At 36.1% G+C, this 17,176-nt stretch overlaps 1 protein-coding gene across 10 annotated transcripts in view; it reads left to right on the top strand.

Moving 5' to 3' along the window:
• Positions 1-17,176, top strand: part of MPP7 (MAGUK p55 scaffold protein 7) — a 148,604-nt gene that overhangs the window by 87,078 nt on the left and 44,350 nt on the right. For all 10 annotated transcript variants that reach the window (XM_086861930.1, XM_086861891.1, XM_086861922.1 and 7 more), the window contains 2 exons: positions 1,482-1,562; positions 15,887-16,018. In XM_086861930.1, coding sequence (XP_086718056.1) covers positions 1,482-1,562; positions 15,887-16,018 — 213 coding nt within the window. The remainder of the gene's footprint in view (positions 1-1,481; positions 1,563-15,886; positions 16,019-17,176) is intronic.

Raw genomic sequence — 17,176 nt, 5'->3', positions numbered from 1 at the left:
GATGAGCAGTATAATCTAAAGAATGAAAAGAGAACCATGCATAACCCATGTCATAGACCTGCTGTCATTCCTAAAACAGAATATTTTCAGCTTTGCAGGGCTTTTCCAACATGCAGACTCAATTGCAGTCAGATTACCTCAATATTTGGTTTTGTGTCTAGAAATATTTAATTCTGACCTTTCCTACAGAGGCTGTTTTCTAACCTTTTGGTATTCAGACCAGTATTAATTAAATAGTTAATAGTAGCACTGAGGTACTTGGTGGACGTTCTTAGCTATGAATTATAGTTAGAAGTCTGTGGGGTGGTAGGTGATGAATTTTTGATACTCTGTTTAATTTGAAGGTTAAAAGAAAAAAAGGTATTCAAACTACGTCTGATGTCTATAATGGCTTCTTCAAATAGACTTTCCATTATATATAATTATGCAAAATATACATCTATCCATTTATCTTGAAAATGTATACAAAATGAAAGTACAAATTTAAAATTAGGTTAGACAAACAATATTACTTGCTGCAAATAGCCAATCTTTCTCTGAGACATTTTTATGATACTGATTTAATGCAAAGAAAATGAGTGATTATCTGAAATCACGTTTTACATTATGAGCCATGTGGCTTCAGAATATTAAACCAAAGTTCAGTGTTTTGAAATGCATTTTAGCTTTTCCTTCTTCTGGAAAAATAGTTTGAGTCTAAAATCCTGCAGTAAAATATGCCTCTTGAGTCCAAATTAGTTGAGAATGGCATGATAAGAAAAACCCAAGATGTAAGCCAAATAGCCATGGGATTAACAGTTAAACTGCTGCTCTATTGTTCACCACCACAATTTTGTAGTATAACCAAATATAAATTACTGATCTTGTTGTTAGGACATAGTTTGTGCATTTTACAGGCTTGAATTGCTGATGACCTGTTATAAATTATATTATGATTAACTCGCTTCATGTTTAACAAGCTCCTTCCAGTGTATGTGTAAACATAATAAAAGGTTCAGATTGCTTGCACTGTAGGGGCACTTTGCTTTTTTATCCCAGTCCTAAACAGCACAGCTACTGTGGGTTTTTGGAAGCAGTGTGGATTTCACCACCTCATTCGAAACTGTTTTTTATAGACAGTGTCAAAGTTTGATCCAGTCATTTTTACAAGCAGTTCTTTGTCTGCACGCAAAGGACCATTCACTTAAATGAAGTGCTGGGATTTGCCCCCTTTGCTATAAATCAGAATGTGATCTGGCTGCACCCTTGCCAGAAATGATTACTTGTGTTAAACTGAGCCAAAAGGCCTGGCTTAAATCTGGTCCACTGAGGGCCAGAAACAGAAGTGCGGTGATTGATGGTGTTTTCCTTCATACTGGCTTCTGTTTGAACATGCTGGAAAGCAATAACCTTGAACAAGATAGATTCTGGGTTGTCACTGATGCACTGGGTAAAACAATGCTTTGCTAATGGTCTTTGTGTTGATTCAATCTCCCACCCAGCTGGCTGAGGAGCTGCAGAGCAAACCACTGAGCAGTGAGATCAGAGAGCTGTTGAAACTCCTTGCAAAACCCAATCTCAAGGTGAGGATGAGTTGCACCTGCAAAGTTTGTTCTGCATGGGTGTGTGCATCTGCTTCCTTGGGGTGTGTGTGGGTTTGTTAACAAGTACTGTGTAAGAGTGTATGCAGTGTTAATCAGAAATACCTGTGATGAGGAAATACAGTTAATGTCGTATATAAATTACTATGCCATTACTTGTACTTATAAAAGGAATAATTTATTTGCAAAGGATATTTTAAAAAGTGGCTAATTTACTTTGCTATCTTTTAATGCATGTGCTTCATAAGTTTGTTACAACTGTGCTTTTACTAAAAAAGTAATCAAACTAAAAAAGTTGTCAGTCATGAATCATTGATTTAAGTGCCTCATGCATAAGGAGTGCAGCCTGGTACTGGGGACAAAATTCATGTCAGATAATGTTATTAAAAACATCTAATTTTGAAAACTTCTCGTAAAACTTCTGGGGTTCTCTGTGGTGTTTTTGAGGAGCTTGATACCTTTTATCTGACAGTAGACTACTGAACCACTGAGGCTGGATGGAGGTTGTCTTGCTCAATGGGCTGCTCTAAGTAGGGTCAACGCTGAGTTCACAGCAGGTTGCTGAGGGCTTTCTTCCATCAGGTTTTGGAAATAAATGCCTGGGAGCAGACATTCTGCAAATACTCTATGTGGCCTCTTCCAATTCCTAATTACCCTCCTACTGAAAACTGTTTCCTTATATCCAGTCAGAACCTCCCCTGTGTATCATTGTTGACGCACATGATATTATTTTTCCATTGTTAAGAGAAAGAAGACCTTAGTGCTTTAGACACATATTGAAGTGGTAGTTAAGTGCAGCAGTTGATAAGTAAAATGAAAACTGCAGAGTGGAAAGGAGGTCATTTAAAGACAGTAGTTCTTTTATCTTAAGTATAAATAATGATCTCAAAACCTGAGAAACTATGGCATCTTCAAAGTGCTACAAAATTTTAAAGATCGGTTACACCTGCTTTTTGATGATTTTTGCACTGATGCTTTTTCAATAGCTTGAAAAGTCACAAGGTGTTTTTCTTTGAAGGGGTAAGTAATATCAATGGCATATTAGAAGAGGAATTGTTGGTGCAGGAAATTGCAGAGATCCTAGGCTTCTCCCTAGGTGTTTTCTTAGTGACTGCCCACATGTGCTTCATACTTCTGAAGCTTTGGTGGGTTGAGTCTGAAGACAATGCATTTTCCACAACAATTTGTATCTCCCACTCTCCTTTTCTTGCTTTTTCTCACTCATTCCCTCACTCACTCACTCTCATTGTCTGTTCCTTGGTAGCAGTGAAAGGTAATGTGATAATCTGAGTGGGATTTCAAGGAAACAAGTGCCTTCCCCTCAGAGTAGTTAATGTGATTGAACAACTGCAGTAACTTGGCAAATGTCTTTCTTGGCTGCAGGGGGAGATGACCAGCTGCAGAGTACCAAGCCCTTTGTATGGCCAACTGCCTAATCCTGCACAAGTCACAGGATTCCCTGCCCTGCAGGGGCCTTGTAGGTGTTTGTGTTGCAACTTGCAGGTGTTTGTGTGATGTAGGAGTAAGAGCTGATGGAATGCTAGGTATTTTGCTTGTCCATTATCTTCTCCCCCTGCCATGTCATGGCAAACATGCCTCAGAGTGATGGTAAATTATCACTGCTTCCTCCTCCCTTACATTGGCCAGGTGACTGTACTGCATTCAGTCAGAGGCTGTTGTTGAGATTCTTCTCTTGATCTCCCCAGCTTTCTCTTGGATAGAAAAGGAAAGAAAGGATGTTTCTGGGACTTAGTACTTCCAGTTCCTCCCCAGAGGTGTCCTAGTCTCTTCAGTTGTGTCTGAGTTCATGCTGTACATTGCATAAGCTTTTCTACCCTTTTGCTATTAGGTTTATGGCTAGAGAGAGTTTCTTGGTTTTGTCCTAGATTCCTGGGACAAAATGGTGGCTAGAGCAGCTCTTTCTCACACACCTGCAATTACTTGGGATAACTGATCTATCTTTTCCAATGATGTTCTATAGACTTTATCTAAAAACATATATGGCTTAATTTAGGATTGACTTAAGGTGGCTGTACATTACTTTGCAGGGGAAACTTTCCTTTTCTGACCAGATTTATAGCTGCAGTGTTAGCTGGAACCAGAAGAGCTTCCACTTTCCAACAGCTCTAATGTTCATGGCATGGTGAAGGATGCCAAGGATTAGTTTACTGTACTGCATCACTGCCTCCACAAGTCTGATGGTGTAAGGGGACAGGTCTAGCAATGTATTTATAGCTTTACTGGTTTGGTTAACAAGTCAGAAAAGGCTAGGAGAGGTTTCTAATCATATCTAATTAGATAAATATTTCTATATTTTAATTCTGTATTACAAAATTCTTTTGTTGAATATATTTGAGTGCTTGCATCTGATGAGCAAAACTTTGACAAGTTCGTGGTGCTTGTCATCTTCATCCACAGAGAAGTTTTATAAAGAAGAAAGTAGTTTCTCTGAGGCAGTTATATTTATCAGACCTGAGATTTTCAAAATGTCCCAGAAGTAATTCCAAGGTTTTGTCAGGTGCATTTTCTTTTGAAAAGAAAAATAAATTGGGCATTTCTAGTCTTCTAAAAACTGCTTGAAATATCCGATTACAGAGTGGTATTTCTTTTCCTGCTCTCAAATGTGGCATCACTTACCATAATTAAATGAACTAATAATGATTGTGGTTTATCTTTTCTGATGAAAACAGAACTCTGGAAGTAGAACAGAGCATGCAGCCCTGGGAAATCAAGTGGATTTGTTTAACTGTGTGTTAGACATTTCATTTGCGTTCTGGATTTAAAATATAAGTGTGTAGCCCTGTGGACACAGGCCAGCCACACTTATTATTTTTAATTTCCAGCACTGAATAAGGACTTAGGGTTTGCATTCTTTAATCTTACTTTACCTTATTAAAGATATCAAGAAACAGAATAGTATTTCCATACCCTAGAACCTAAATCCAGTTGAATGCTAAGCAGACCAAAAATTAGCTTTTTGAAATACAAGTATAGAATAACCTGAGTTGAAATGGACCCATAAGGATCATCAAAGTTCAACTCCTGCTCCTGAACGGGACACCCAAATAATCACACCATGAGCCTGAGAGCATTGACCAAATATATTGAACTGTCAGGCTTGGTGCTGTGACCACTTCCATGGGGAGCCTGTTCCAGTGCCCCACCACCCTCTGGCATCCAACCTAAATATGCCCTGACACACCTTCAGGCCATTCCCTCAGATCCTGTCACTGGTCACCACAGAGATGAGATCGGTGTCTGTCTCTCCTCTTCCCCTCATGGGGAAGCTGTTGACTGCACTGAGGTCTCCCCTCAGTCTCTTCCAGGCTGAACTGACCAAGTGACTTCATCCACTCCTCATATGGCTTCACCTACAGACATTTCATGAGACAGAAACTGCACTTTCAGAAATCTGAAATACATTTGCAGAGAGCTGAGCAGGTGGACTCAAGCCTGTTCTACTGGTGTTTTAAATCACCCAAATATGTCCTCGCTTAGGTCCAAACACCATTGCAACCAGAGCTACACAGCAATGCCTGCAGGCTGGCCTGACCTGACCATGAATATATATACCTATAAGTTTTGTGTCTTCAAGGTATACATTTTATTGCAATTTAATAAAACCAACTAAACAAAATGCCCATGCACCTCACACACAAACACAACAATGTGAGTTTCAATATATTTAGTCCTGGTTATTTACCATCATTTTAACTTTGACATGTTAAACTCTTAAGCTGCTTTTTAACATGAAGATTAGAAAATATAGCTGGGATATAAATGAAAAATGGTATTTCTGATTTAAGAGAGGATACTTCTGTGAATGCTTTTGTACAAAGTATGAATAGCATAAAGAAATGAGTATTCTCAGCTTTAGTGGTTTATAATTTGGCAAAATTAAAGGAACTTATGTGACAGCAAAAAGGGACGTCTTTAAAGAGGAGAGTTGTACAGAATTCTGAAAAATGTTAAGAATTTTAAGAATTATGATGCATCAGGTAGGTGCCAGTGCAATTGAAAAAGGTGTCTGTATAGAAATGTGGGTTTTTTATGAGTTTGGAAGTATTGCTGTGAGAGCACTAAGTTGTTTTTTTTTTAATTCTCTGTAGACAAAATTTATTTCATTGTTGTGCAGTTGTGTAAATTTGAACATATAATTGGAAGACTAAGATTTAAGATGCTAATACAAAATACACCTAAAAGGGAATTTAATTTTGGTTATTTAATGAACGTGTCACAAGCAAGTTAGCCAAGTGGTCTTACCTGTTATTAGGGATGGAAACAGGAAGAAGTGAAGTGGTCACCAGAGTAACTCTGTCAGCAACAGGACAGAGTTCTAGTAAGGAACACTATAAGAAAGAGGATTACAAATGTCAGATGATCAAGCTAAGAATGAAAGACTTTAAAGCTTCCAAATTTTCTTCCACATTTAATTTAAACCTGTCTTGAATAACCAGGTTTAGTTCCTTTTCTAACAAGCTGGAAAAAGCTGTGTTCTTTTTATGATGGTGCCATAACAGAAGAGCATAATTGTTATTTATTTTAAAAATTATTTTAAAAACGGAAACAAATTACTATAGGAATTAACATTCTAGGCACTTACTTTATTGCTGTAACTGTAAACAAAAAAGACTGTTAAAGAATGAACCATCTCTTAGTCCGTTGAACAGTGTTATCCCAATTATACTAACTTTGAGACAGACTTGGGACATATTCAGATCTAAATAACGTTTAACTTGGTCTTTATAACAGCAATTGCATTTGTGGTCTTTACATATCAAAATAAGCACTTTTTACCATTGAAGTTAATCTCTATTAGGGTATATTAAGTGTGTTTTTAATTATATAAAGTATGTCCTTTGTGGTCATTTGTGTAATGGGCAGAACAATAATTATTTCAAAAGTCAGTGCCACTGTGCTAAAACTACTCTGAAGAATCTTTATACCTTTATGATCTGGAGGAAACAAAGCTTTTCCAGTCATGGTTCTGCCTGTTTCAGAGGAGTTTAAACTTCTGTTTATGTGTGCTGGAAGGTTTGCCAGCTGCTAGTTTGAAACATAAACCAGGTACCTAAACAAGGGCACCAGCAGGACTGAGAATGAATTCAGTGCCTCATGGTGCACAAGAATGTAAAGTATTTGGGTCACTTTGGGGCACTGTACCTATAGCCATAGAGAGAGCAAGAGGTGGACAAATAGTATTTTTCTTGTCTTTCATTACCATAGAATGAATAGAATTTTGGAAGATGTCTTCAAGATTACTTGTGCTTGTATGACTGTTGTATGACTGAATGTTACTTTCAAACAAAATACACATTCTTTGTTTTAATTTGGGGGGTGGGGGGAGGTGTTTAATTGCTTTCAAATGGCAAAGATGCATACACCAGCGAATTGCAAGTAAGATTTACACTTGCTGTTTTACTTGCACTTCATTTGTGGTACACTTGACTTTCATTTGCACAAAATACTTTATATTTGTAAATATTTTCATCTAATTTCACTTATTTGACTTTCCTTCGGAGTAGAACCATGAGTTAAGCAAAACTAAAACTGCAGATAATGAAGCCAGGACACTTTGTTCTTCATATACATGCTTCCTGTATTTGATTAGGTTCCTTTAAAAAAGGAAATAGTGCTTCTTTGAACATGAAGCATACCTTTAACATTGTCTGACCTGTTCTGGTTTTCTTGTATTTGCTGGGAAGTTTGTAAATTGTACCCTTTGTTTCATGAACAACTGCTGCTACCATCATCCCTGTCATCTGAGGCTTACTAGGTTTGCATAGTGGCCTGATAGACTGTTCAGATCAAAGTGTGGCTTGTTCTGTTAAAGAAGCATATATTTTGAGTCTTTATCAGCAGAAAGAAAATATTGAGCTATAAAAATATAAAACAAAATCCATTTTTGCTTTGAAAAGTTCATGAAGCATTTCATGTAGCATGTAATTAAATAAAAATAAAGCTAATCAAAACTTTGTCTTCTTTCCAACATTTCCTTTGTAATTAGACCTGCTGAAGATTTTCCATCAGGGCTTTTTCACTAAGCTATGTATTTTCTGCAAAGTCAACATTTTCCACTGGAAATGGTTGGGATTTGCCTACCACTGTTCAGGTTTTGTATCTGAAGAACTCGAATACAAATTTCAGGTCCGCTAAGATCTGAGCCACATTTGGGATGCTAGGAACTTGGAGGACCTTTTGGCCTTGTTATGTTAGAGACTTGTCTTTCCAGATGTACAAATTTTTTCTACTTTTGCACCTGTCCTGGGAGACTGTTCTCCTCTTCATGAAATATTTATGCTTACAAATGCTAAAACAAACTATAGTATTTTTTTAGGAAGCATAATTTCCCACAATATTTAACTATTTACTCATCAGTGGTCTGCAAGATGTACTGCTAGGACTGTTGTAGGAATTGTGCTTGTATGTGAAGATTTTATCATATAAACATTTTAGATTTATTAATATGGTAAACTGCAGTATTATGAACTTCATATGTCAACTGAAAAGTTGCCTATGTAATCCTTACTTGCAAAATCAGATACCATTAATATGTAAACCTACAAGAATGTGTTTGATTTTTGATGGCATGCTGTGAAGTATCAGAAGGGAGATCGAAATACTTATTTTTTCCCATGAATAATAGATGCAAATGACTGCAACAATCAGCAAGGACCACAGTATTGATGGTTTGATGACATTGGTTGATGGATAGATAGCCCATAGATGTTCTGAACATCCCAGCCATGAAGTTGGGGCAGAGGGACAGTGCTGGGAGACTTTTGGCAGATGACTGAAATCCTTCTGCCCAGTGTTCCATTTCTTTAAACTATTTGCCACTTTGGGCATCTATCCATCACATATTTCAGCAACAAGTTGCAGGAAAAGTATATTTTATTTGTAACTCTTTCAGCTTTAGACCTTGACTTCTGATTTCCATTTATGTTTGCACCCATAATTTAAAAAAAAAAAAATTATAAAGAAAACTCCTTTGGGTAAGGAGAGCTGGGAAAATATGTTGCTGTCTTTATTTTTGGAATGTTCATGTTACTGGGATGGAGTAAGTAAAACAAAAATGTAATGGCAAAATAGTCCTTTTAAAAACAGCAAGAAAAGCCTTGATTTTTCACATCTGTCAAGCAGAGAAAATCAGAAAGCAGTTGTGTCACACTCTTATTGTTGTAGGAACTGACATATAATAATATACAACATATTAGAAGCACAGAGACAAAATGGTTGAAAGGAGGTGAATGAATTTAGTGCATGAATATATTTAAGTAACAATCATCATGTTACTCTGGAAATGCTCTCAGGTCCATCTGGTGATAACTTGGCTCATGTCCAGTGCAAAACTTGTCTGTCGATCTTAGACGTATGGATATGAGAATGCTCCCTAGCAGCCAACATAAAATAAACAAAGTGATAGATAACATAAACAAAAGTGAAGCCAGGCAGGTTGGCAGCAGAAAATATAAAATCTGAAAAGCAAATCAAAGAAATTCTTTGGTTATATATACAAACTTTCCAACATGAGGAAACCAACTCTCATCCACCTAAGAATGCTGAATTGCATGCATGTAACTACAGCATTCAGATACAGAACATAAAAGTCGGCAACATTGCTAAAGCTGGTAATTTAGGAGGAGAGGAGGAAAAGGTCATGACAGATAAAATCACATCCCTTTCAAGTAGTAATTCCATTCATCTACTGGAAATGGACAAGTAAATGGAGAAACAGCACAATATAAAGCAAGTAGTCCCTTTTTTTAGATGTCAGCTCTTTAGATGTCAGCTTTTTCCTTCAGTGATGTTTTTCCTTTGCATTTGATGGACCATATTGTGTTTGAGCTCTCCATTCAACAGTCTTCTCTTTTCTGCTTCATTTTTGCTTAGGTTCCCATCTAGTATGAGTACTCTATAGCTGAATTTAAGACCTCCTTATTATGGATGAATATATGTTATTATTCTCCAAAGGAATTAAGTTTATTCAGATTCTTTTCACCTTTTGGATCAATAGATTTTTTTCTTTTGAGGACTTCAGACATGATGTTTATATCAAATGAAGGCTGCGTCATTCCTAGAGAGACTTTTACAAAAGGCAAGTGCATCCTCAGCTTTTACTTTCTTTATATTTTGATATTATTTCTTTGAGGTGCCTTTGGATGGTTTTAAACCAAGAAAAGGTACATGTTACCACTGTAGACACTTAATATTCTCGGGAAGCTGCCACTTTCTCAAAAAAGTATTAAGGATTGCCAAGATATTGAAACAGTGCTGCTGTCTCGGCATTTTCCATTCTGAAAACGGTCTATTTGTACTCTTGGAAGTTAAGCCCTTAAACAGGGCTTAGAACTTCAAGGACAGTTTAGCTACATGAATCATGTTGTGGATGTAAATAGCATTGCTATCTTAGCATAAAACAGACTGTTCAAATTCTTCACTATTGATTTAAAATTGGAGCCTTTTTTGCTGTTATCCACAGCTGAGGGAAAATATAGGGCTCTCATCTGGAAGGGTATTAACACCTTTACCAGATGACATGGATGGACGGAGTGCGTGTTTCTGAGAACATTGAGAACAGTTTGACTTGGGAAGTATCTCCAGGGGCTCTGAACATTGAGCCAGAGGAAGCGGGGGTCTGAAGAATCAGAAAGTTCATTTTTCTGTTGGCTGTTGCCGTCTGGCTACCAGCTGCAGGTAAACCCATCAGTTCAGACTGGTGAATCTGAAATCAAGAAATAGCATTTTCAGGCAAGGAAATTACCCTTTTGTGAAAGGAAGTTCACGTAGTCATGAATAAAGTAAAGAGGAAAAAGTAATATATACTGAATATCGATCCAACTGAGATGTTGCTGTGCTAAGATCATTAGTCTATGATAGATATTAAGAAGTCAAAACCACACATATACAGAGTATGTGTTATTATTTTGAACCACTGCTGTGACCCAGCTGCATCAAAGACTGGAAGAGAAAGGGATTTAATTGCCAGCTGGACAAGCTTAAACTAGAGGGCAATTCTAGTTTAAGTACAGATGCAAGCATGCAAGTACACTTGCAAGCACGGAATGTTATTTTCTGTTTTGTACATATGTAACTGCTGTTTTCTCATATGATGTCTAATTTCTGCATATTTCATAAAGGATATATAGGAAAATATATCATTTGAAGGATGTCAGGAAGTAAATTAGCCCAAATTTTTTACCTCTTACTTAGCACACCCCCTGTCTTCCTGAATATGAACATAAAATTATGCTTGAGTTAAAGGACTTTACTTAATTTTTTTTACTGTCCCTGTCAAAGGTTTTTGCTTATATTGATTGAATGGTGTGAGTGATCCTCAGTGGCAAAAGCAAACTGATTTAACTGGAAGTTAGCTGATTTTTTTTAACATTATGTACTCTATATATTTAACTTGGGAATTTTGTATATCCCAGATTTTTCTTGGAAAGTGATTAGATCAGTGCAGCATCAAAAGAAAAAAGAATAATACTACTTCTCTGCTTGATAGGTATGTGATTACTGTAGCTTGTAAAAAGTATTTTTTGCTTTTACTCTAGCTATCCTCTGGCCACTTCAGCAGCACAACTTTCTCCTGCCTGTACTTTTATTGCTTGCTTCTGCTTCTGGATTATACTTCAAACTTCAGCCAAGATGGAGAGTTCAACTAATGTGATTGTCCTTATCTGCTGATTGAGATGCCTGTTCTCACCTGCCTTTTTGTTCCCTTGTTAACCCTTGTATCACTGTTAGGGCTGTGCACAGTCCATTAGCAGGCAGAGTTGATGGTGAAGAGGTTGTCATATGCAGTTGATTTCTGGTGGCTGCTTTACCCCATACAGTGGCTAGAGTCTGTATGCCATCACCATAGTGCTTCAGCTTTCTGCTGGTTTATTAGTGTTGTAAATTCTTTTACGTTTGGCTTTTGTGACTTCCGTGCTTCTCCTTCCAATCTGATGCTCTTGATGGTCTTTCTTTCAGTGGTTCAGTCTTCTCCCAGCTTTCTCAGCTTTTCTTCTTTGGTATCTGTTGCTGGATGACATCACTCACATTCTAATTTTATGCAAGTTACTCATAAATTAATCTTGCCAATCTTGAATAATTTTCTCCACCAGCATTTTCATCCTTTTTTGATTTCTTCTGTAACTTTATCTCAAAGGAAAGTATAATATAGCTAGAGCTCTCTGGAGGACGAGCTCTGCCAGATGAGTTCAGGGGTACGTTGCTGTGGTTGCTGATAAAGTTAGTTTTCTCCTCAAGTGAAACTTTTCTGTGCCAGCCTCAGTGGCAGGTACTGGCACTATGGCATAGCAAAGAGGTGGGAAAATGTCTGTGTCTCACCTGACGGAGTTCAAGCTGAACTGCCAGAGAAGGTGGCTGGTGCTAATGATCCAAGCTGTGCACTGGGACTGTGCAGTCATGGGCCATTTTGTTCCATTTTGCTGACTGTGCTGCTAGGGCAGTAATGTGCTCCACAGGCAGGGTTGCCAGCTGCTGGGTTGGCAGTGTCACACCCTTGGTGCAGCTGTTGGCTCTCCTGGAGGTTGGTTTGAGTCGCTAAAACGTTTCTGTTGATGACTATCCACTACTTTAATTTCAAATTATGTTTTTTTCCAAGTACTATTAAGAAAGAGGCTGCTTGTTTATTCATCCATTCTGTTTCACTTCTTTAACTTACCATTTTCTAAAATGCTTTTCTAGACTACTAAACACAAAGCATCTATGAAAAATAAAGCTTAGGTGGAGACTTTTTTTTAATAATGAGAATTTAAAAACAAAAGGAGCTGTGATCATGAATCTGGGGCTACTGGTGTATTTTTACTCTTAGAGATCTCAAAATAAAAAGAGAAGCAAAAGATAATATGAATTTTGTCTTTGTTTTATAAGAGCAAAAATATAATTAGTCTGGTTAAGTGATACACATTTTTCAAAGTGTAGAATTGTTTTCATTAATAACATTCTCAGTTTAAATAAATATTTAAAGTTTCAGAACAGTTTAAGAAAAAGAACTTACAGCATTTCCAGTGTCAGATTTTCTTCATGTAAGTTGATAGTGTAAAATTTCAATTTATAAACTGTGAAATGATCAGTGATAGTTAAAATACAAAAAATACAGCACTAATTATTAGACATTTCAGAGGTCCAATGAAAGTATTCATTTCCAACTAGATCATGTCTAAGAATTTAGCTGAACATCAATATTTATATTTAGGTAGTGCAGGAGTTTGAATCATACCTTCTTTCAAGTTCTAAATACAGACCATGTTTACATTAGTGAATCATAAGCATAGAACTTAGAGCTGAAATAAAATCTTTTTCTCCAGAGGTGCTTAAATATACATGACCCAAATCTCGGATCCTATGTACATAGTTCTGAAGAGCTGTGTATTTGAAAACAAAACCAAAGAACTAAAAAAAAAAATTTGCATGCCCTTCTTGCAGTTTCCTGTGAGAGTTAAGAAATGAGTATCATGGAAATTAATAAGTTCTTCACTTCTTATATACAAAAAGAGAGCATTGCTATCTTAGCATTGCCTCATGCATTTGCTGCACAATTATTCTGGGTAAATCTTGTTCATCTTAGGATCCAAGTTTTATTTCTTGGCACTTGCAATTTGTTTATTTTTAAAAAAAAGTCCTAACCTTCTCTATACACATCTGGTCACACATAGTTTTTTAGACTATATTAGTTGAATGGCACAAAGATTCTACTGAAGATCTGTGCATACAGCAGTTTCTTCTGGTGTTCAAAACATACAGAAGGGCTCTCAAGGACAGAGTGATCACTTAGAATTGAACGTGTTAAGTGAAATCAAAATGGCTTTTTAAGTTTTGTTTGCACATTAGTTATTGCCCAGTCTTTGCTGATTGCTATTTCAGATCAGCTGCAGTAGACAGAGAGTAGTGTGTTAAAAGAAGCAGCAGTAGAAGACAAGAAAGAAAGAAATTAGCATGTTCACCATGTATCATAAACAAGTTTGTGATGACAAAAGCTTTTCTGAAAGCTTAACTGAGAAAAGACACATCGTTTCTGGCATTCCTGCTCTTATCTGAAATATGTATCTTTGCACCAAGATGAAGTAGTGCTGGAGTTTGAGGAAAAGATTGTATATTGCTAACTGTAGTACATTGTGGTTTAATATGTTTTTTGGGAGAAGAAAGGAATGAGTTGATACATTCTAGCTGCTGTGAAGTTGAAGTGAAGAAAAGGCATTGATTGGTATTGGTTTGTAGCACTTAGGATGCATCGTTGTTCTGTATGTAGTGTCCAGGAGCCTGATCTAGCCTGATCAGGGAAGTGTCTTATTAACACTGGTGGCATAATTCAGTGTAGAAGTGGACAGAATTGGTTTTGCAAGTTCCATTATCAAGGGTAGGTTCTTTTAAACGTGTTTTAAATGTCTGCCTTTAACTCTGGAAATGGTGCTTTATATTATTTTCATCTGTTTTCTCTATTTGCCTGATTGTTTTTAAACTGCAATATAGAACCTCATTAAATTGAACCAGTCCATGAATGTGCCCTAGCTTTATGTGGAAAAATGTAATTGCAGAAGACTAGTTTTAGAAGTCTTAACTGTAGGTAGCCTGAAGTAAAAGCAAACACTCCTTTTGTTTTAGTGTATTTTTGATATTTCATATACATCTTAGAGGACTGCATGTGATTGCATGGCTTTTACATATGTAATGCATCACAATAAACATTTCCAGGAGGATCCATAATTGCTACCCTGAGGTTTTTAGCTCGTATCCAAAGTAAAATTGATAGTTTGTTGAAGGGAGATGATAATTTCTGTTGGTAAGTAGTGTAACTTCATAACTGTGTATTGGGAAAAAAACCAGACATAATTAATGTGTTAAAGTGTTTGTATTAAACTACCATTTGTATAAAGATTAGTAAAACAGTAGTAGTTTATCATGATCTTCCTGTGTGTTTGTTTGTTTTGTTGAAGCTTCAATTTACACTTCAGAATTTGAAGATTACCATATGTTCTTTGCCTTCAGCTTTTGACATGGTAGCTTGTAGCATTGTCTGGAAATTTTTTGTTGTTAAAAGTTTCCTCCATTCAGTAAACAGCATAATGAAAGTGTCATGCTTTTTAAAAACAGTTGTATTGTCCTTGAGACATAGTTTCTGGTAATTCCTGTACTCAGTTAAATACTGGCCATCTATTACTAAGTAGCAAGTTAACTGGCATCAGAGAAATATAGCCATTTTCTGTCCTTTATTTAGAAAGGCTGTTAAATAGTCACTTATTGAGAGGAAGCTACTTGAAAACAGAAGCAACAAAGCAGTAGATAGGATTATACATATGGCTGTTGATGTTATTTGTGGTACAAGGTACAGTTTTCAATACAAAAGCTGAAGCATTACTTAACCATTTTTCACCAATGTACAGGTATTAAAAATAATGAAGACTTTTCAAAATAGAAAAGAACTTTAGGAGTTCTGTGTCTAGGAAAAACTGAATTTTATCACTGAGATTTTTTTTTGAGCCTTAGGAGAATGAGCTTTCTAATTTCCTTTACCTTTCAGGATTCTTATTTCCTGAAAGTTCATAAATTATTTTATTATTAAGATGGAACCTTTTGTCAATCTTTGTTAGGCTTTTCTTTGAAAAATATATTTTTCAAGCTATGCACAAATCGGTGAAGCAATAGAGAAGGAAAAGAGGAAAGAAAGACGTGCAACAGGTGTTTGATAAGCTCCTGCCTAAAGCAAATTTCTTCATTAGCATGTTCCTCAATCTCAGTTATGAATTCCATAATAAATTAAACATTCCTAAGATAATTTGAGGCTCACATGAAAGGAATCCAGTTACCAGGTAAGTTTTCAGAGCTCCTGTGAAGGGAATGGTTGGACAACAGCTTCATGTTATATATTCTGTGCTTGAACAGAAGTCTTGGAAAGTGCTTATTTTGTTTATTTGTTTCATAGGACTGCCTACTGTGTCAAATAAATTTTATACTTTATTGTATATTAACTATATTGAAGGTATAGTTATTTACTTATTTTTGGACACCAAGGTTTTCTCCTGTTCATAGTTCTTATAATTTCAAGCTAGCATGCCAGGCATGTGGTAGTTTTGCGTGTGTGAAGACACAGTTCTCCATCCATACATTATATATATGGAAACATGTTCTTTATGGGGTTGTTTCATCAGTTTGAAATGAAATAAAATTGTATACAAGAATTATATTTAATCAACTTGTATCACAGCAGTAGAGTCAGGGTACAAATAATATCCTCTGCTGTCCCTTCCCTGAACTTTTCAGATGCCAAATAATATACTGACTATTAATGTTTACAGGCTTTGCTGTCTGTACATGATACTGTTGCTCAGAAGAACTATGATCCTGTCTTGCCCCCCATGCCTGATGATATAGATGAAGAAGAAGATTCAGTTAAAATAATTAGGCTCGTCAAAAACCGGGAACCATTGGTAGGTAACCCTGTCTTTTGGTTTGGGGTTTAGTGTTTGCATGCTGGGTGGGGAGTGCTTATTATGAACACAAATGGGTGATATTAACTTGAAACATGGATAGACAGATATTACACATGGTTATTCATAACATTAAGTAATACACTTGTGACTTCCATTCACAGTCCTTATTAGTAAAGCATATGAAATGAATAATCGTCATCAGTGAATGATTATCATGGTGTTTAAGCATTATATATGTGGGCCAGTCTGAGAATTTAGATCATAATATATATTTGTCTTTTATCTTGAATTCAAATCATGAACTTACTTTAAAATGTTAGACAGAGAATGAATCCCCAAAGAAATCTTGACCTGTGTTTTGAACTGTGCCTGTTAGCATTCATGTAAAAAAACATGACCTTTCAATAAACTGAAAAGAAAGCATGAAAACATATTTTAAAATACTTGAATTGAAATCTGGGCAAATTTAAAATGTCTGTTGTTGTACTTTGCATTATGAATACTAGAAAGTTAATATCTTCATGGGGATATCTGGAAAAATGAAAGGACTAAACCTAGGTTGTATTACAAGAATATTAAAATGCTTTACTGATTTGTTTCTTTTTATTTGCTGTAGAGTGGGAGTCATCTTGTATAAAATTTAACTATGTTCTTTCTGTCCTGCAAACCAGTAAGAGCTTTTTTTTTTATGTTATACTGAATATTTGTTTTAATGGACAACAATCCTGGAGAAATACCTGCAAACTAATTTGAGAAGGTCGTCATTCTGTACTTGAAATGACAGTGGAAGAGAGCTGCCTGCTTCTGTTAGACATACAGGGATAGTTTGTTCCACAGTAGGTATCTTACTATCACTCTAATTCTTGATGGATTTCTGGCATAAATAAACAAGAAATGAGTTTTCTTATTGACTCACTGTAGGTACCCATGGGCACAATTGCAAGTTTGACCATATGGAAAGTTACTATGTTGTTTTAGCATACTAAATATTTTTCCTCAAATATTTGAATAACAACTTTAAGATTTTTGTATTTTTTTATCAAAGAAATTATTTGAGAAAGAAAACAAGCTTGCTTTAGGATTTAGTATCAGAAAGATTATTCTTTCCAAAAGGTATGTGGAGATTTGAACATATAGTATGAAATGAAGTCTAAT

This window comes from Cyanistes caeruleus, chromosome 1 (genome assembly GCF_971803275.1).
Source record: "Cyanistes caeruleus chromosome 1, bCyaCae1.hap1.1, whole genome shotgun sequence".
Lineage (NCBI taxonomy): Eukaryota > Metazoa > Chordata > Aves > Passeriformes > Paridae > Cyanistes > Cyanistes caeruleus.
Note: the sequence above shows the minus strand (reverse complement) of the source record. Positions and strands in the feature narration are given on the sequence as shown.